Below are 22,406 nucleotides of genomic sequence, written 5' to 3' on the forward strand. Positions count from 1 at the left end.
AAGAACNATATATATATGGCTGGCTGATTTGGAATAGTTAAAATATGGTTGAACCAGGCTTTGTGTATATTGCTTTTACGGAAATTCTCTGGGAGCATGTTCCGGAATTAGTTTCGGACCAGTAATTTAAATGAGTGCAGAGAGATGGAGCAACGAGATGCTTGGGCAATAGTTGTTCCTTTCTTGGCCAAGAAATCAGCTTTTTCACTACCCCAAACTCCGCAATGACAAAGAGGATGCTCGTTACAGGAATAATTCCCGTGACTCTTTTTGAGACATCCATTCCTTGATAAACTATAGATCAAGTTATCCATATCTCATCCACGTAAGTGCTCCGGCGTATGTGTGTCTGGTTGATGGCTTTAGACTTCCTCTAGATCTTCCCTGGATCATCTATGGATGTCAAGTTGACGTCCACCTGGCGACCATATAGACCTTCGTCGTAGTTGTTTAGGATAACGTATAGTGGACATCCATTTATTTCGTGCTAAATGGAATTAGAAAGAAGTACGTTAGTTTCCGTTTTGATTTTCAAATAGATTAAAAACGCTTAAAATAGGAATTCCGTTCCATATAGTTTAAACTATATGGAACAGAAAACTACTCTGAACATAGTTCTAAAAAAGAAAAAAATGCATTGTGGAAACTAAAAAAAAATATTTTTGACTAGTAAATACGAAAAATTTTAAGAAAGGCCAGAAATCAAAATCCTAGAAAGCATTTTTCCGGGTCGTAAAATTACAAGCTTGTTGGCGCGTTGCCTTGAACTGAAGAGATGTAGCGCATTTACTACAAATCAGATTTAATTCTGAAGGCAAAAACTCCTCTCATTTTGTTTAATTTTTCAACCGTGGTGATTTTTAAAAATAATAGGTAGGTAGATACTTTATACACGTCACACCAGAGCTTCACAATGTGCTATTGACGAACATCCCTGAACTGGGTATGGGAAAGATACCTGAGGATGATCGGAAGACATACCATCGCAATTTTCATTCTCTGCAGAGAGAATGGATTCCCTGTTTTGATAGCTCGATGACCTGCACATGAAGTTGAGCACTTTACGGTAGCTCAGTTTAACGAGGACTGATACCGCACACCTACTTTCCCTTCGCAGGCTGATCAAAGTGGTTATCCACCCGCTTACGGACTGCAGCCAGTGATGATTGACTTCGTTGCTCTGCTGGGAACCGTCTTTTTATGATTAGTCCACTGTGGGACCTAAGAATAATAATCTGAAATGGATCGTCTGATGAAAAGGGGTCGTTTAAAGTTTTTCGAAAACTTTTGAATGCGTCGCGGATCATGGTCATCGGAGGTGTGGGAATTGCTTACAGTGAGAATAGCTCTTCAGATAACATGTTTAAGAATTTACATAAACTACTTTTATATTAATAAAAGTAAACTGGCAATACTTAGTAATTGTTTGTAAACAAGCTAATCGTGCGCTCTACGGTCGTACAANGTAAATTAATAACAACAACAACAACATGTTTAAGAATTTACATAAACTACTTTTATATTAATAAAAGTAAACTGGCAATACTTAGTAATTGTTTGTAAACAAGCTAGTTGTGCAGTCGTGCGCTCTACGGTCGTACAAATTAAATACATTTGCAACCATAAAATATGGACATTTGATTATCCTTTTATAAAAAATATAAATAAACACAAGTAACTGAAGAAATCCACTTTATACTTACATTCACGGTATGCCTAAGAGCCTAAGTAGAAGTTTTACTAATACAAAATTGTCTCTCATTTTCCAAGTGTCTAAACAATTGATATTGAAGTTATGAATGTAACATTATTTTGAAATATAGTACTGAAAAGAAAAAATAATAATAATTGAAGTATTCCTGTATTTTTAGTGTCGTAAATATGCGATTTTTAGCTAGTAATTTTTACTTTAAACTATAATGACAATTTGTTTCGTTAGTAATACAGAGCTCATTCTAGGCAGAAAAAAGGGCAGGGTGCAAAAGTTTTAAAAAAGGGCATTATTATGCTAAAAAGGCAATAATTTTACTTTATATTAAAAACACGAATTCTTTACACGTTCTATTAAAAAACATTGTCAATTAGTAAAAGAATTTTTTTTAAAACCTAACTAAGAGTAGCAAAGCAATCATTAATTGCTTATTTTCATTAATAAATTAACATATGTATCGAGTTAATGAGCTAATTAGCTTGGTAATTTATTTAAAATGCATGTATATATTAATAAAATAATAAATGTATGTTTTTAAGTGTCTGTAGTTATGATTAAATAATTAAAATGATTAATAATAATTATGATTTAATGATAGTGGAAGTAACTGCAAACTTTCAAAAACAAGTGCAACAATGAGTTGTGATGGCTATTTTTCCTTTCCCATATAAATCTATGTATTGACAGCAATGACAAACTAAATAAAAAGAGTTAAAAATAAAAGTTTAAGAAATCCATTACAGAGTTTGGGGAAAAAGTAAAGTAGGGTTGAGGAAAGAAAGGGCAAAAAGGGTATGGAGTCTATTACATCAGGGCACTAATTTACTTCAGGGGCAACAGGGTGAATTCTTTTGACTAAAAGGGCAGCAGGGTGCTGCGCCCTGTTTACCCTGCATAGAATGAACTTTGAGTAATAGAAAATAATTTGTAATCACAACACTTCATTGTTGACAACTTTAACTGGGAAAAAGAAAATTATGCTTGCTGTTTGTAGGAAAAATATTTTGTTCTCTATGTCATGATCGCTAATAAAAAGTATTTAACATCGCTAAATTTAATAATTATTACATTTAATGGTTTAAAATGTTTCTGAAATTAAAACTTGCTACTGTTTAATATTACCTGCTAAATGCTTTTTTTTTCTCTAGACATAGGAGCTATCTAGTTAAAATTAGTCTAGATGCAGATGCAAAACGTGAAAAGTAAGATCAATATAATAAAAAACCGTTTCACTGCTTAAGTGTGATAGTTAAGAATTAATATTTTTTTTTTAAAAAAGAAATATTGAGTTTAATAAATGTGGAACTAATCATCTGAGAGAGAAGAAAAAGCTTCCACATTTAAGCAGATGACTCATTTCTATTAAAAGTGAAAGTAGTATCATCTGTCTCAGGTTAAAGGATGCATGTATTGTTGGTATTTAATTCATATTGATTTATTAATTATGTTTTTGATTTTCAGTTTATTTGAAAAGGAGAGAAATGGATTTGCTTCCAAAAGATCACAAAGAATTTGGCAATAAAGATTATTGGAATGAATTTTTTTCAAAAAGGCAACATTTTGAATGGTATAAATTTTTTCTTCCGTTTTGTTTATTTTTGGGGGATATTTCCGTATCGTGATCTGTTGCACCAACTACAATCGTAAGGTGCCAAATAGATTTTAAACTTGCAAATTTGCAAGAAAAAGAAAGAAAGAAAAAAAAAAAAACGTGTAGATGTTTGCCGGGCATTTTTGCCAGACATTTTGTGGAAGGTCCGTTTCTGCAAAATTGTGGAAAAAATTACTCATAATTTGTGAATTTAAAATAAAGAGCAGCTAGAAAAGTCACATTCTTACAATCAGGGTCCTCTTTTGTGATTTTATGCAAATAGGGTCCTGTTATTGCAAAAAACTTATTCAAGGAGTTTTTAAATTGTAAAGACATTCAAGATGTGAAATTATAATTAAAAAAAATTAATTTTTGAAAAATAACCAGCAATTGCTGCTACTAAATTAGAGATGCAACATACAAATATTTGGTATTTAGCCTATACTGCTGCTGCAGAATATTGATTTTGGACGAATAAAGGAAGAAACGTCTGCCGAAAATAAAACTTAGTTCGTTTACTTCTGTCTTTCTTCCACCCCTTCCTGGGAAAGGTTTATTCGATTAACAAAACAATAATGAAATAAACAAATTTGTGAAGGGTCCGATAAATAGAAAAATGATTTTGTGAAGGGTCCGTTTTTAAGTTAAAATATTTTGTGAAGGTTCCGTTTTTATGAAAAGATATTTTGTGAAGGGTCTGTTAACGGACCCAAATTGAAGTAATTCATGGACCACTGCCCGGAAAATTCCAAGACTTGGCGATTATTCTGCCACAGATCATAATATGGAAATCTCCCATATTTTTTATGGAGTTTTGTTGTTTCATTTATTTATGTGAATTAAATGTATCATTATTAATGTTAATGTGTTGTTGAATATTTCTACCAACCTGCAGTGAATTAAGGATTTTTTGTGTGCAAATTATCCTTGCTATATAGCTAGAAAACAAAATATCTAATATTAACAGTGTACTTGTTAGTAGGGGAAAAAAAAGTCCTGACATTCTAATAGACATTAAGATAACATTGTGTCCTAGAAATAGCAAAAAGAACTGAATGCATTGGTCATTATAATGGGAGGTTCGCTGTAATGAGAGGCTGCACTAAAGATTATAGACTGTAATTAATGTTATATTTAATGTTATAGTATGTAAAAAATTACTGATTAGTATATATTTAATCTTAAATCTATATCAATGTTTTAGGTATGGAGAATATGACAATTTATGTGAAGTTCTTGACAAATATATCCATGTCAAAGATAAAGTGCTGATTGTTGGGTGTGGTAATTCAAAACTTTCTGCTGACCTTTATGATGTTGGTATTTGTAACACAGTGAGCATTGATATAAGTGCACCCGTTATTAATCAAATGCAAGAGAGATATGGTAAAGATCGTTCAAAAATGCAATTTGAGGTTATGGATGTAATGAATGTAAGTTATTTGTGTATACTGATCTTTTTATTTCAGTTTTATAATTTTACATATTGTTATATTTGAAGTTAATGTTTGAACACATTTATTTATAACTAAAACCGAGTGTTTTCGGTTTCTGTGGTTTTACTTGTTCTGTTTTCTTACTTTTTTTTTCCTCTCACGACTACTGGGGTTTTCCTAGTTTTGTTTCACACCTTTTTTCCCCATTTTTTGTTAGAACTTTACCTTTTTTATTTCAAATCACTTTTTTTCTTCTCATTCCCATCTGGCAAGTCTTGAAAATGAGTACCTATTTTTGAGTGCTTGAAATTTTTCAACCGTTTTTTCTAACTTGTATATTTTTTAAGTGAATGAAATTTTTAATCAATAACTTTTTTTTTTAAAGGAACCCAAAATAACAATGATCTAACATTTTTTTTTATAAAAATAAAATAATTCTGATTGCATTCAATTTTTTTTTTGTTAACTTCTTTTTTGTGAATTTTTATTTTTGCAAATTATCTTGGCTTTATAGATTGTAAAGCTCAAAATTTATTCAGTTTTAATTTTTATTTAGAAATCAATGTTCTGATTCATAAATTTATTTAGATAACTTTCATTAGTAGTAAATTAAATTAAGAGGGCAAAGCAAATCTTACCATATAATTTCTAATATTTCATCTAGTCATGAATAAACACTACAGAGTTGCCTTCAAATGCCATTTAAAAGTGCATTTTGAATGTGATTATTATATAGATATGATATTGATATCTAGCTTTTTTTCCTAGTTTGTTTTAGCACAATTTCAATATTTTAAGAAAAAAAGTATATGTTACTCGTGTTACATAAAATTTAACTTTAAAATGTTACATTTAATTTTAATGGTGCATAAAAAACATAAATACAACATTTCATTGAGATTAGCATATGCTTAGTAATAAATAATGTAACTAATATCCTTGAACTAAGTTAAAAATTTCAACTTACTGCCTTCACAAATCTATGTAAAAGTGTTTTTGAATTTCAGTTTCATTCAAAAAAAAAAAAAANAAAAAAAAAAAAAAAAAAAAAAAAAAAAAAAAAAAAAAACTGAAGAGTCTTTACTGAAATTTAATTCTCATGTTTGTTTTATAATATTTTGTCTTTAAATAAAATTCATCTGGTATATTTTTATGTATAAAAAAATTCTTTTTTTTTTTGAACTAGATGAAATACGAAAATGAAACATTTGCTGTTGTCCTTGATAAAGGTACTCTTGATGCTCTCATGTTTGATGATACACAACAAACTCATGAAAAAATTGGTAAAATGTTTTGTGAAATTGAAAGAGTTCTACGAAATGGTGGAAGATATATTTGTTTGTCCTTATTGCAAGAACATGTTTTAAATAAATTGTTGGATTGGTGTGTAAACAAGTAAGTTCCCCAAAATTTTGTTTTATTTATTAATTTGCTGTGCTTAATATTTTTTTTTTAAATGTCACATTTCAGCATTTGAAAGCAAATAGCTAATTTGTATTAGACCATTATATCAAAGCTCATACTCTAAGAAAATAACTCTTAGCAGTCCATCAGACTTATCAGTGATCAATTAAACATGTTAGTAATAAATAATCATTTTTGTAAATAGTAAAAAAGGGGCAATTTTTCTCGAGGTAAATCTTTAATATATAACCCAGAGATGATTGTGCTCTAGAAAAAATCTGGATTTATGGATTTTTTTCTAACTGTGATCCGGAAGTTTTCAGAAATCCAAGGTCCAGAAGTTTCAAGAAATCGTCGATCACATTTATGTATAAAAATTCTCGTATTTTTTATTTAGTAATATTAGAACTAGAATTTATACTTGTCATTTCTTTCATTTGTAAATATTTTTTTCTGGTAGAATAATAAATATAATTAGAGATAGAAGTAAACTTATACATAATTATTCATTTAAATTATGCTGCATATCATTTATTTAGAATATCATGTTTTGAAAATATCAGTGATTTAAATTTATAAAGACATTGAATTATAAATTATATTGATACATTTTTGGAATGCGTCAATAATGATTTTTCTCAAGAACTTTTCAGGATTTTTGAGTTGGACTCACAATCACTCCTGATAACCTGCCTAAAAGGAAACATTTCAACCAAATGAAATAGTTCTTATGCAAAAATAAAATAGAAAATATCAGTTAAAAATCATTTGTTGTTTTTTCTTTCTTTGTTACTTTAAGATATAGGTGGCCAACACATGGTATGTATGCTAGTGAGGCATAACAGAACAATAGCATGCAAAAATGTTTTGAAAAATAATAAAACCGTCTTCAGGAGTTTGGTTTAAATCTGCAAAAAACCTATTCATATGCTCTAAGTGAAAGACTATTTTGAAATTGCAAGACTATTTGAAGAAAAGGATATAATCAATTATGTGAAAGCAAGGAGAATTCAATGGCTAGGACACCTTAATAGAGACTGGAGGAAAACAGAGGCACTAAGAAGATATTCAAGGGGCAGTGCCAGGGCCAAAGGAAAAGAGAAAGGCCGGTCAAAAGATGGTTTGACGAGGTGGAAAAAGACCTTAAGACTCTAAAAGTCCGAAACTGGAAACAAAGAGCTAGAGACAGGCGACTTTGGAGGAAAATTGTTGGTGAGGCCATGGTCCAACATGGACTGTAATACCAGAGAGTTAATTAGTTATGCTCTAAGTGCTCCAAATTACATTGAATACAGAAATTTGTACCAACAAGCAGTTTTCCAAATTTACATAATTTTGACTGTCCATTATGTCATATTTTATTTTCATATATTTGTCACATATTTTCGAGCATAAGTTGATATTATGTAAAGTATTAAGAAGATAATAAAATCATATTATTCAAATGTGACTGATGATATTCTCCTAAAACATTTAAAATTTTATTATTTTCAAGAAACAACTTCAATTTAGATTCAATAAAAAACTACAAATTCAGAAACTAATTTTTTAATAATCGCTTAGAATTAAATGTTTCAAGTTTTTCTCTTTTATTTTATAAATTCTCTTATCTAACTGAACCTTTAACAATGTTCAGTAACAATGAAACATTTGCAATTTGAAAAGTTTGCAATTTCATTTTATAGTATTTTTTTAATCTCCACTGGTCAGACATATGTGAAAAAATTTTTGATTGTGAAAAAATTAAAAAAAAAAAAGAATTTTTATTTTTATTTTTGGAAGGTACATGTATTATTTTGTTTCATCAGATTTTTCGCAATTTTTTCTCTTTCAAGTTGGCTACCTTTGGCGGAAGAATTTTTTATAATTTTAAGTGTAAATTTTTTTTTTTGATGAACTAATATGTCTGCACAAATAGCTCATTAATATTCTTTTTTTACAATCCCTGACATTTTATTTTGGAATTAAAAATTTGGACTTATAAAGTAATACTTCAAAATGTTCAAAAGGTTTGTGAAATATAGTCTTAATTTTTATAGTACGACTTTTCAATAAATTATCTAAACAGCAAGGAAATGTCTGTAAATTTTAACTTAAAGAAGCTTGTAAGTGTATCTAATAAAAAACTAATTTTAAAGTTTATTTGTTAGAAATTTATTGAGCCAAACTTATATTTTATACATTTTATTTTTTGTCTCTAGTTCAGAAATCTTTAATCAAAAATCAGTTTCACAAAATCAGTTCACTTTGAAAATCTGTAAATCTCAATTCATGTAGAATTTTTTTTGTTGCTCTTGTTGCACTTAGTCATTTAATTTTATATGAGTAAGATATTTTAAGTTCATTAAAAAATAATTGATGTCCATTGAATCTTAGATCTTGTAAAAAGTTCATATTTTTTGACAATGTATTGAGCTCAAATCTAATTGCAACATATTTCTTAAGGAAATTAAGTATGTCTCTATAGTTATGCATATTCCATTGTGTGTAGTTTTATGTGCTGTTTGTATAATATTTATTAGTTTTTTAATATCTTATTTATAAATAAAATATTTGCAAATAGTGGTTGGCAGTGATTTCATTTCTTGTAAATTTTAATTATTAATATATAAATTTTTAACTAACATAGACTCACGAAAATAAGAAAATATTATATCTTTCTTTATTGTATTTTCTTTTTTGAACCTAATATTTTTTAGCATCTTATAAAAAATATTTTATTCATGCGAGCTTTAAAATAGGTATATTTTGAGATTTGTATTATTTAAGTATTTAAGAGTAATTTGTATTACTTAAGTATTAGTCTCCTTTTTTTCATATATTTATCAAATTATTTAAATGCAAAACTAAAGATTCCTTCCTTTTATAAAGTTGTTTTTCAGTTAATAAAATAAATTGTTTTCCTTTTAATTAATAAATAATAAAAAAAATAAAAAAAAATAAAGTTTATGAATTATGTACTTTGTTTTAATTTACTATTATTGTTTTTAATTTGAATAAAAATTATTTCCCTTTCATGATTTTAATTTAATATTATAGTTTTTAATTTGAATAAAAATTATTTCCCTTTAATGATAATTACATTTTAAATAAAAACTTGTATATTTTTTGAGATTTTCATTACATTGCTTCCAGCGTTTATTTGATTATAAAGTTTAAATAAAATTAAAAAATTTCATGTTGAATTATAAAGCGAAATGTTGAATTATATTGCTAAATGTTTTTTTCAGAGGGTGGCTTTTAAGACTTCATCGATGTTTAAAAGCTGAAGTAAAGCATGAAAATTCTTTGTCTTTTCCAATTTTTGCTGTTATTTTAACCAAATTAAAGAAAATTACTGGTGCTCCTCTGGTAAATATATAATATGAATACAATAAATTATATTTTCAGTCTGATATGTATTTATTAAGATTAATCTATTTTGTACAATTTTTACTACATTAGTGCCATTTGTAAATTAAAATTAAAAAAAATTTGCTAGTAGAATTGTGAAAAGTTTTTCTGGAAAATCCTAGTCAGTAAAAAAAAGAAAAAATTAAGGTTCTTGTTTTTGAATTTCAGATTTTTGATCTTATATGATTTTTTTAAAAACATTTGACCGTTTCCATACTTTTTGAACATCCTGTATACTGTAAGCATTAAAATCAAAAGTGAAGTAATGAAGCAAATCTTTTTTTTTTTTTTTTCAAATTAATTATTGTACACTTGTTTCCATTTGTAAAAGTGTTATTTAACTTAAAACTAAAACTTTTAATTTTTCTTATATTATTTCATATGAAGTATTCAGCTGAAATTATATGTATATTTTAAAGGTTTTAGAGATTGTTCATGATGGGAATGCAACTCCAAAGCGTTATTCTTCTAAAGTAGATATTTTTGATTATGTCAAGTCTGTTCAACATTATGCATTTTTAAAGTATTATTTAAGTAAAAAGTAAGTTATTTTCATACCTGAAAATTGTAATATATTATTAAAAATTTTAATAATTCTAGTTTTAAAATTTAATTTTTGAAAAATTAAGGCCAGAATATATTTTAAAAACTTATTAATGCTATTAAAATTTTTAGTTATCATTTTTTACCTAAATCATTCATTTCTTCTTTTATTTTTAAATTTTATGTGATGTTTAGAAAAAACAGTATTTTCTAAATTTATCTGTGTTCTATAATATGAAATTATTCATAATCCACTTTTATCCTTATTTTCGTTTAATGTGGACTAGTGAAAAAATTAAAGTTAACCATTGTATGCAAAATCATTATTTTCCATAGTGCAGTTTTTACAAAAATGCACTTCTCCTCTTTGAACTCTCATATTTCTTTTCGAGAAAAAAAAGTTGAAAAACTTAATATAATCCTTTAAACATGTACAATAAACACGCTTAATAACTTTCATGCAACTCTTGATGTTGGCGACTTTTTTATATTCTAAACATAAAAATATAAAGTTGGAGTTCCAACAATCATTACAGTTAGAAAGGAATTTTGTGGATAGATTATATTTACACATCTTACAATCAAAATAAGGAGAGACAAGACGAAAGAAATTAAGTATTTTAAAATTGAGTGTTTATAAATTATTTTTTTTAATAAAAAGATTTTATTTCCTCCATGAAATTATATGAACTGAATTATATGAAAATTATTTCCTTATTTAGAAGTAACTAATTAATATTTTAGAATATTTTATTTAGAATATTTTTGTGTCCTTTTATTCACTGAAATGGGTTCAATTGAACTAGTTACTGAATTTTAAGTATTTCTTAAACTCCTTCAATTTTATTATAATAGTTTTGAAAAACAGGGTGGCCACAGAACAGGAAAAATATGAAGAAAATCAGAGAAAAGCCAGGGAATTAAATTAAAATAGCCAAAAAGTCTGGAAAATTGAATCAATTTAAGTTTGAGGTAATTTCAAGATTTTTTCCTAAAAAAATTGGTCTTGTAAAATTTTTTTATAATTAATGCAATTTTAATAGCAAGTATAAATGTTTTGTAATATGCATAAAAACAAGGTATAACTAAAAATGCTAATAATAAAATATATGGAAACAATATGGAAATAATGGACTTTTCCTTCTGAAGTAGTTCCATAATTGTCAATATCCACACATATGTTAAATTTCTTCTTTCAAGTCATAAAATTTGTATCATAATTAGTTGCGGCATTTTTAATCTAAATGTTTAACTCTACTCAAAATTTTAAGCTCAAATACGTTTCAAAACAAACTATTTTAAGACCTTTACTGAATAGAATGTTATGCTTTTTTACTTCAAGCCTAAAAATAACATGTTTGTTTACATTTTCCAGTGAAATATTAATCACAATATTAAAGGAACATGAATTATTAAAATTGGAAAACAGTACAGTTATCAATCTGTAACTTACAAAGCCTTCACAAAGGTGGTTACACAGTATTTCCAATATGCAAAAATACTTTTGTTATATTTGTAGAGAAATATTCATTATCGTTTAACAGATTTTTTTCTCAACTTGTTTTTGGCTTTTAGCTTACAAAGTTTTTAATTCAAGCATACAATACTTTTAGAACACTTTGTAATTCATAACATAAACACTGCATTAAAATTTGGGGTCCCGCAGTGGACTGATCGTTAAGACACGGTTCCCAGCAGATCACCGAAGTCAAGCATCACTGGCTGCGGTCAGTGTGCGAGTGGGTGACCCACTTGGATCAGTCTGCGTAGGGACCGAGGGTGTGCGGTATTGGTCCTCGTTAAACTGTGCTACCGTAAAGTGCTCGACTTCGCGTGCAGGTCGTCGGGCTACCGAAGCGGGGGTGCCATCCCCTCCGCAGAGGATCAAAATTGTGATGGCAAGTCTTCGGATCATCCTCTGGGATGTTTCCCAGACCGTCGCCAATAGCCCATCGTGCAGCTCTAGTGCGACGTAAATTAACAACAACAACAACAGCATTAAAATTTGAAAATAAACAGTTTATAAATATGTAATGTAAGAGCAATGCAATAAATAATTTATAACCTCACATGCATGGAAGATGAATATAAAATTGAGATTTTGTGCTTTACAATTATAAAGTTTTTAGATAAATTTTGGAAAATTTAATTTTAAAAACATATTTTATCTCTAGGAAAGTAATTGATGATGATATTTGCCTAGAGCTTTGTTCTCCTGACACTGACAAAATTAAATATAGAATGTTTGTTGTAGACAGAGAAGGAGAATCAAGTTTAAAGTTTGCAATTTTTATTGTACCACAAGGAAGGTAAGTTTATTTTCTAAAAGTTATACACTATTTAATCCAAAGTATTTATGAATAAAGTGAAAATAAGAAGTAAAGCAAATAAAAAATGATTACTTATGTTTGAAATACGCGTATCATAATATATTAAAAATATTGGGTTTTTTAAAAATCATGCGCAATTGAAAGCTAATATCGCGAAAAAGAAAGCGTTCGAGATAGATTTAAAATATAATCAGTGCAAATTGAGAGTGTCAAAAACTGATGATTCAAATGTGCAATTCAAAGTTTTCGACATTTTTTAAAATTTTTTCCCATTTTATTCAGAAGCTCCTGCAGCTCGCAGGTTATGCACCCCTATTAGGTATCAGAAATAAATATTAAAAGCTTTATGAAGGAAAACAATAATAAAATGTTATGATAAACATAAATTATCTTTAAAAAAAGAATTGTTTTCTCAATGATTCATCCCAAGCCGTTGCAAGGTATTATTTTATTGAATTCGATATTAAGTTAATTACAGCAAAACTGAAATTTAATAAAGAATGAAGTTATTAATCTCTATTTAAGAAATGATTCAATACTCTTGAATTAATTTTTCACCTGAATTGAAACTTCTTCAAAGTTTTTGAAATATCTTGGTTTTGGACTAAAAAAAATTTCATCTTTTCACATTTTTCTTAAATTTTTGTGTTGCAATTGTATTTTAAGTTGAAATTATAAATCGATACATTTTTGTATCTTCTTTTAAAAAGAGTGGTATGCTATTAAAAAGAATTTCAATGACTATTTAACCCTCTGAGCATGAATCTTTTTGTTTTCTGAACTTTGAGCTGAAGGCTTTCCTCCAAGGAAAAACCAGTTTTAGCTATTTTATTCAATGAGAAAATAGTATGCAGCAAAGAAATATCAGAACAATTGCCTCCAGAGGCGTAACACTTAGAGGGAAGTGAAATGAATTGTTTCAGTGACAGTGTATATTAAGTTAGTTACAGCAGAACTAAAATTGTATAAAGAAAGTAGTTATTAATCTCTATTTAAGAAGCGATTCAATTCACTTGAATTATTATATTTAAATTCTTAATAAATTAAATTCTTAAAATGTCCTGAAAGAATTATTTTTGGGATAAAAAAAACTGCCTCTTTTTACAATTTTTTTAAAATTTGTGTTACAATTGTATTTTGAGTTAAATACATTGAGTTCGAATAGTAAAAAAAAGAAAAAACTATAAATTGATACATTTATGTATCTTCTTTCAAAACAGTGTTATGCTATTAAAAAGAATTCTGATGATTATTTAACCCTCTGAGCATGAGTCTGGCCATTTTCTGAATTTTGAGCTGAAGACTTTCCTGTTTGGAACAACTGGTTTTACCTATGTTATTCAATAGTATGAATAACATAGAATATAGAGAAAATAGTATCAGCAGGGAATATCAGTACAATTTCATTCAGAGGCTTAACACTTAGAGGGAAGTGAAATGAAATGATTTGTTTCAGTGACACTTATTAGAAAATATTTATAAGATGAGTTGAGAATTAATTTAAATTTGTAGGGAAATCGAATGGTTGTTTTCTACACCTCAAGGAAGGCAAGAATTAGCTGCTAGCGCAGACTGTGAGCGTTTAGTTGTTGTCCATTTACAGAGAGATCATGTTTACAACAGTTTAGATGAAGTTAAAAGTGACTTATCTGAAAAAGTTTTAGAACTTGCCCCATTATCATTCAAATCACAGGTATTGTATAGAATTTAATTAATTACATAGAATGTTAACAATTCTTTATCTACTACAAATTTTTAGTTTCGCTGCTTTTTCTTGAAGTCTAACAATTAAATTTGTGAGACATTTCATAGAAACCAGCATTTATGCACATTCTATTAAATGGGCTTTGGTAAGATACTCATAAAGCCTCAATTAAAAACACCAGTCAAGTGGCGGGCCCCAACTTTATCAAAATTTTATATAGGACTCTCTTATGTTTGAAGGAACATTAAATATTGCTGTCAGATTTTTATCAAATTGTACAAAACAAAAGTATTGAATTACAAATCAAAGTACAAAGTAGATTTTTACCTGAGAATTAATTTTTTTTGCACCTTTAGTATATTAAATTTCACTGAAATAAAGAAATTAGTTGGTAACCGATGGTTTCAATCAATAGTTTTAAGTTCTTTTTACTGAACAGAATTCTTAGAGGCGCATTAAAAACAAACAAGCAAATGAAATATTATGAATTTTAATGGATATAATAATATGAATAAAAAGAGTTTAATTTTCTCAATTCATTACTAATGTCGACTTTTTTTTTAGTTTTCAATATCTGATATTCAATCTGATCTGAATGCATAATGAAATTCATGTTATTTTGTTATTCCCGCATATCTTAATTTAAATTTTATAACAGATAATTTAACTTTTCATTCATTTGAAATTTATAGATATTATTATTCACCTTTATCAATTTACACTGACAATCAAGCTCATTTATTCATAATATTATCTATTAAAATTTGCTATTGCTATGATTATTAAATGCATAGATTGTATATATAGATACAAACGAGTTTGACTGTATATGTACATAAAGTTAATGTCTGAAAGCACCATTAACGGATGTAACCGACTGAGTTGAGGAAAAGTTGTTTTTAAGTTAATTAATTTCCTATTTTTACTAATTAATTTTTATACTAAATAATTTATACATTTTTTATTCATTTTCTTTTACACTCTTTTTATTCATTTTTCGGAGGTTCTTTATTGATACTTATTTCTAAAAGGTCGATTATCTTAATATCTCTCTCAATATATATAGACACGCACATACATAGATATATACAATCACATACGAGGCCTGTCTGAAAAGTATCCGACCTTTGGCTAGAAAAAATATTTCGAATATAAGACGGAGTTGGGACCCTATTCCTCTTCAAAGTAGGCCCCTTGTGCTTGCACCCACTTAGCCCACCGATCCTTCCACTGCTGGAAGCACCTCTGGAAGTCTTCTTTTGGAATGATGTTCAGCTCCGTCGTCGTGTTCCGCATTATCTCTTCTCTACTCCCAAAACGGGATTCTTTCAGTTGCGTCTTCAATTTTGACCCATGACTTATCTCCAGTTATCAGGGTGTTCAGAAACCCAGGATCAGTGTTGGTGGTGTCCAGAATGTCCTGTGCAACGTCAAAGTGGAGGTCTTTTTGTTCCGACGACAAAAACTTGGGTACGAATTTCGCAGCCCCTCATTTCATATTCAAATCTTCACGCAAAATTGCATGTACAGAATCTTTACTCATTCCAACCTCTTCTGAAATATTCCGCATTGTCAAAAGAGTATCTGCCATCACCAAATTTCAAAACCTCTCAACATTAGCTGCACTCCCGGGCAGTTTGGGGCCTGCCACAACGCTGCTTACTCTCCGCTGATGTGCGGCCATCTTTGAATCGGTTGAATCACTCCTTAATTTGTATTACACCCATCGCTCCTTCTCCAAACACCTGCTGAATCTTACAAATTGTTTGGCTTTGAGAATCACCAGGCTTTTGACAGAATTTGATGCAGTATCTTTGCTCAATTCGTTCAGTCATCTTGCGAGAAAACTAAATCCGACGAACACTACGAACAGCACCTTACTTGGCGATCACCAGCCAGCGACTTGTACAAGCGAAAGAGGTGAAAAAATTCAAGCATGTACATTAAGGTTCCTCCTTCCACCATGCACAGTGGAACCGCCTTAGAACCACTACTTTGAGCGGGAAAAATTAAGGTCGGATACTTTTTAGACAGGCCTCGTATATTGCGAGCTCTAGTTTAAGGTGGTGTAAAAAAAAAAAATTTAAAATATGGTCTGTTTAATTTTAAAAAACCCTACTTTCTGGGAATTTCATTCAGCTAAATTAGAAATCCTAAGATTTCCAAGTGCTTTCCTCATAAAAACAACTTTGCATCTTTCGAGGGCAAGACCTTGTAATGTTCTCTTCACTAAATCACAGTTTGTTCTTGACTCACCTTGTGCAGTTGCAGACTACCTCATGTATTAGGTAAATTCCATCTGTTCCTGCCTTTTGCTCGTTTTAAATGAGTTAGTCTATCCATACATAATTAATTACTTTGTCATCAGCATTATTCTGTGCATGGCCACATGTTTTTTTTATGGCATTGCAAGCAAAGAGATACCAAATGTTCAGAGAAACGCACTTTTTTAAATTTTATTTTCGAAGATTTAGAATGTTTCAACCTTTCATTTAGCTTACCCAGTGTTAAGTCAATTTTTATAAAATTTTAAATTTTTAAAGCTGAATTATTTCAATAAAATTAAAAAAATAGTAAATAAGAATATTTTTCCTTTCAATTTTAGCGTTTGGAATTTTTCCTATTTCATTTAATGTCAAACTAATAAGGTTTCTATTAATTATTTTCTTTAATTAGAGTAGTTTTTTTTAACCATGTGCTCTGCAGATAACTTTCAGAATTTTTCCATGTTGTCGGTCAGTATAGAGATTTCTGTTAGTGGGATACTGTGTATTCATTATAAAATTGTTTTAACAAATTTTTTTTCCACAAAAAACATTGTTTTTTATTACGTATGTTTTTTTCCCTTAAACTTTATAAAAGATTTAATTATATCAGAATGGGTATTGAATCTTCGCAATCAAGATGTTTTTTTTCTTCTTTGTATTGTTGTGTCTTGCTAGTGTATTCATATTTTGTATTCTCAAATTTAATATTATATTAAATTTGAAATCATATTAGTTTAATTTAAATTCATATTAGTTTAATATATCTTTGTTCAATATTTTAACCGGGTTCAAATCTCAACAATGGCTGGGTGATATGAATTCTGCACCCGTCTTGCACCAACCACAATGCTGGCATGAAATATCCTCAGTAATCGATGGATCTTGAGTTAGAGTCTCCTTACCATCAGGCTAACCGTGGGAGGTTTTCCTCTCCATGTAACACAAATGCAGGTTTCCAACAAAAAGTCCTTCACGAAGGCAAATTTTTCCCAATACTTGATCCAGGAGTTTCCTTGTCTTCTGGTTTGGGTTAAAAAATACAAGGCTACAAAGTTGAATATTAGTAGTCGTAAACCCAAAATCGGGTCAGCTGTTCAACAAAGATTATAAAATAAAATATAAATCAAAAGATATTCTAAAACTCATTTTTCTTTAATAGCTTAAGTCAGCAAGATCCTTTGATTTGTTTTGAAACCAATGTTTGGCCTGTAATTTCTGATGCCTGAAACAAATGCCCTCATAATGTTCTGTGTTGTCGATAATTGTTGCTAATATTTTTGATAGGTTGCCTCAGTGGATTGCATTGCAGGCATTTCTAATTATAAACTAGTTTTCTGTAGAAAAAAAACGTTGTTTGTCTAATTGACTGAAATTTTAAACATTACACTGATCATATTCTAATTCCATATTTTCTAATATTTTATCTGTATTTCTAGGTACCGATATTGTCATTAGGTGATGATGTTGGACAAAGAGAAATAAAATATAAAGGAACAAGTGAATTAAGTGGTGAATTTGTGGTAGAGGATGTGCAGTCTGATAATAATGAATTGTATCGAAGACTTGTGTTCCTTAGTAATCCATATTTAGTTCAATCTGAAGCAAAACTAATCATGAGTAAGCTTTATTAAATTTTTCAAAATTCTTACTTAATTCTGTTTTACTTAGTAAACTTTTATATTTATAATATAATTTTTTTTTCTAGGTACAATTAAGAAAAAGAAGAAAAAAGTAACTAATCTTCAAGTAGATTTAGATTTTCTTGCATGTGATCATCATGTCGCTATAATTTCTGGATTTGCTTTTCTGGAGTCTCATATGTTCAGTAGGTAGATTTCAACAAGAAATAAAGGGAAGTCTAATAGATTGAAGAGTGCAGCTAATTATTTCATAAAATTAAAACTTTCAATTTTCATTGTTATCATTATTGTTGCAAAAGAAAAAAAAAACTATTAGTCAGACAATGACTTTAGCTAAAGCTTATATGCTAGATAAAAGATTAACTTTATTTATTTATTTTTTTTAAATTGGTGCTTGTCTTTTACAGAGGGCAGTTTAGCTTTATATTAAGAGAACAGTTTAGCTTTCTGCAGTAATTTGACTGTTTTTTTTTTTTTTAAAAAAAGAAGTGCTTATGATTGTTTAATGTTAAATTATGCTAAATCTTTTCAGAAAGCAGCAAGCAAATATTTTGTGAACACAGCACAGACAACAGTGCCATTTCTGGAAAACTTTTATTGTGCTTTATTAACAAATTGTTTTTGCTAAATAAGATTTTACTAACGAATAATTTTGATAATTGAAAATTTTCAATGCCTAAAATTAGTTATATTGTTCACATAAGAATATTGTGTAATTTTTTATTTTTATATGGCACTTAAAATCCAGCTTCATTCTTATTAGTTGAATTATTAATAAAGAGCTCTTGAGTAAAATAATAATTTAATTTCATTTTAATAATATGTTTTGGAAATGTCAAATCAAGGTTGGAAATAACACAAGTGTTTGAAATTAAATTTTGTACATACATTTTTATAGCCATCAAACTATGTTGAATGGCTATAAAAATATCAAATTTATCTTAATACGAAATAAATGTTACTTGCCAATTAAATAATTTTTTTAAGCAAACAAAGAATAACTTTTGTTCTTTTAAATTTTATTACAGATCCTCGTGTTTTGCTGATTGGACTAGGTGGCGGAGCTTTAGCCATGTATTTACATAAGCATTTTCCAAATGTAAGTTACATTAAAAAAATATAGATTTAAAGTTTATATTCTAATTTATACAAAAAAGTAATTTATATAAGCAAATAAAAAGTGTTATTAATTCAACTCAATTTAAGCTTACGTCTCTTAGTCATTAGTATTGCTTTTTTAAAAAAAATATTCCATAATAGTTTGTTTGATGAAGTATTATAAACTGTAAATGGTTGAAAAGATTGTATAGTAAAATCTGTCTAAATCTGACTCTGTTTGACCCCGGAGTGATACGGAGGATGTACCACCATTCCAGGGGAGTTACAAAGTCTCAGTAGTTTTTAATAAAATAAATTTTGTTTACTTATTTTCATAAATAGGCTAGTAAAACAGCCATTAATAAGGTCTCAAAAGTATATACATAAACACATTTCAGTAATTTGGGCCAGGTGCGCCCTTCCCCTGTGAATATTTTCTCACTTGTTGACCAATATAATACTTTTTAGCAAATTATTCTAAATTTCATTCATTATCTTGAAATTAATTCTGTGGGGGAAATAATTTTGGTATTTGTTCACTGCAGATGCAAAATAAGTTATAAACTTGAACTTGCTTTATAATTCCCTTATTTGATAAAGATGTTTTAATTATAAATGAATGTGAATTTTTTTAAAGTTTATGAATAAATCATTCATTAATGTTGTCTAAGTTTGTTAAAATAATTGAAATTTAACCCTTTTTAGTTCAAAATTATTAGTGTATAGAGAGTATAATTTGTAAGTGAAGTACAATGTATTTTAGGCATTTATTGAAGCAGTTGAATTAGATTCTTGTATTCTGGAAGTGGCTAAAAAGTGTTTTGATTTATCAACCAATGAGAAATTAGTAGTAAATATTGAAGATGGAATCAATTTTATCGAAGAAGCATCAAAAAAAGGTGAGATTTAGTTTCCTTTTTTAATAATATAATATTAGTACTTTCAGATTAAAATATTTAATCTTCATATTAGATACAAACAAAATGAAATTTTGCAATGTATTTACTTTTATTTTAATTTCTGTATTTGAACATTTTTTATATTTATTTTATGTAGGGTCCAAGTACGATGTTGTGATTTTAGATGTAGATAATAAAGATTCTGCATTAGGTATAAGTAGCCCTCCAGTGACATTTTTAGAGACTACAGCATTACACAATATTTCAAAAATTACAGCTGATGCAGGTTTGTTTGGATTTTAATGAAATATGTAACTTGTAAATAGTTTTAATCACATATATATTTTTTTCTATTTTGATTTATTAACCAAAATTTTTTAATTATATGGCACCAATAGGTTACCCATATATTTATTACAAAAAAGCCTAGTTTTTAAAAATTATTATTAATCTGCCTTATGCAAGTACCAAAGCATAGATTACTCACCCAATAATTCTAATGGTATTCAACACTTAGTTACAGCGATTAATTTTAAAATTTGATTGCACAGCCACAATTGCACTTAAACAATAAATAAATAAGAAAAGAAAAAAAAAACAATATTTTAATCTGTTTTTTTTTATACCTTTTATGACTTCAGATTCTATCTATTCCTGTTAACAGGGATGAGAGTAGTCAGAACGTAAAAAAGAGGAAATCCAAGAATATATATATATATATATAAACAAAAATATATGAAACTCTACATCGAATTTAAAAAATGCGAAAATACAAATCATGATGCGTAATTTTTAGATCAAGACGCATAATTTTAAAATCGCGCGATATTACAACCGCAAAAACGAATCACGANCGCCCATTTAATACCTGTTTGTATTAGTTAATTGCACCTTAGTTAAAATAAAGGTTCAATACAGATAAACGATGTTGCACAAGCAAATGGCTTAATTTAAGTATCAGCTATGCAAAAATGTAAAGTAAGCAGTATTGTTCCGATTTTGCCTCATTTCTCATCGTAAATTGCAATAAGTTCAAATTAAAAAATAATGAAAAATTGATAACATACATAAATGTAATTGTCAGCATTATTAGAGTGTTTTTTATAACTTAATAATTCTATGTTTCAGTATATAGAGTCTAAAATTTGGTTTTTTGATACAGTATATGGAGTGAATAATATGGTTTTATGTTAGAGTTATGTAACCCATATTTTGCACCTAAAATTAACAAACCATTTGCTGACTTCAAAGACTTAGCGAAATACTATATTTTTACGTGAAATTAAAAACATAGTTATTTATGATTTCATAAAGCCACTGGATCCTGAAAATTATGAATTTTTTCTAGATTTCTGCTTACCAGTAATTTATTTCTTTATGCACATTATAGAACTACTGGTATCAAATTCAATTTCAAAGTAGTTCACAATGTCTTTAGGGTTGGTTGTATAATTTGAATTATAATCTTGCAATGATAATTCTTAACACATTTTCTGTTTCAGGCATCGTAATAGTAAATCTTGCTTGTCGGAATGCTGATCTTCGTAAAGAGGCATATGCAAAGTTAAAAAGTATTTTCAAGTTCATGTATTCAAGAAAAATACCAGCTGAAGTGAATGAGGTGGTGTATTTATTGAATTCAAGTCATTCTTCTGAAAATGTTAAAGAACAGTATTCAAAATTATCTTCATATCTAGACGAATCTACTAAGTATCCTAATGTATTCGATCTTACTGATTTTGAATCTTGTTTGAATGAAATTACGTAAATAAATAAAATTTTTTTATTGATTTATCTACCACTGGACTATATTTTGTTAATTCTAAGGTCACTAAATTTAAAATTCATAGAATTCTGTCAGTAAGAAACATTAAAATCTAATAATGCAACCATTTTGATTACCTAATTATTTGTATTGAATATTTTTAATTCAGAAATGTGTTTTTTTATACACAATTATATAGAATTTAATATGCAGGGTTCCCACAACTTGGAAAACATCAATGAGTGATAGCTAAGATTTTTCAAGAATATTGAAAAATACTTTTGTAAATTATAAAATTATTCAGTTATTTTTGCACCCATATATATTTCCTTTAAATTGAAAATTCATTTATAGTTTAAAATATCTAACTGGATAATTCAAATTTAACTAAACTAAATTTTTGTCTTTTAAATGCATAGTCCATTTCTTTGATGGACAATGAACTAAATTAATGAACTAAGACACTTTTAAATTGATTACTTTTTATCAAATTTATATAAATAATGTTCAAGATATTAATTTATAAAACAGAGGTAAATGGTTTTTTGTTAATTTTTTTTTCACGGTTTTGTTTTTCTTGATCTGCTTAATTTTTTTTACTTTGTTCATAATGTCTAAACAAAC

The 22,406-nt window shown here is 28.1% G+C and overlaps 1 protein-coding gene across 1 annotated transcript; it reads left to right on the top strand.

Moving 5' to 3' along the window:
* Nucleotides 1–1,538: 1,538 nt before the first annotated feature.
* LOC107448189 (eEF1A lysine and N-terminal methyltransferase) lies at nucleotides 1,539–21,815 on the top strand. Its single transcript, XM_016063303.4, has 14 exons — nucleotides 1,539–1,710; nucleotides 3,173–3,278; nucleotides 4,507–4,735; nucleotides 5,925–6,133; nucleotides 9,373–9,493; nucleotides 9,955–10,076; nucleotides 12,253–12,387; nucleotides 13,921–14,101; nucleotides 17,817–17,997; nucleotides 18,086–18,205; nucleotides 19,049–19,119; nucleotides 19,882–20,017; nucleotides 20,175–20,303; nucleotides 21,520–21,815. Exons 2-14 carry the CDS (start codon nucleotides 3,193–3,195, stop codon nucleotides 21,783–21,785), a joined length of 1,986 nt encoding a protein of 661 aa, XP_015918789.2. The 5' UTR covers nucleotides 1,539–1,710; nucleotides 3,173–3,192; the 3' UTR covers nucleotides 21,786–21,815.
* The last annotated feature ends 591 nt before the right edge of the window (nucleotides 21,816–22,406 follow it).

This window comes from Parasteatoda tepidariorum, chromosome 9 (assembly GCF_043381705.1).
Source record: "Parasteatoda tepidariorum isolate YZ-2023 chromosome 9, CAS_Ptep_4.0, whole genome shotgun sequence".
Classification (NCBI taxonomy): domain Eukaryota; kingdom Metazoa; phylum Arthropoda; class Arachnida; order Araneae; family Theridiidae; genus Parasteatoda; species Parasteatoda tepidariorum.

Coding starts and splice junctions, on each gene's coding strand:
- LOC107448189 (XM_016063303.4), top strand. CDS start 3,193: ATGGATTTGCTTCCAAAAGATCACAAAGAATTTGGCAATAAAGATTAT. Junction 3,279..4,506: donor AAAAGGCAACATTTTGAATG/GTATAAATTTTT, acceptor TCAATGTTTTAG/GTATGGAGAATATGACAATT. Junction 20,304..21,519: donor AAAAATTACAGCTGATGCAG/GTTTGTTTGGAT, acceptor TTTCTGTTTCAG/GCATCGTAATAGTAAATCTT.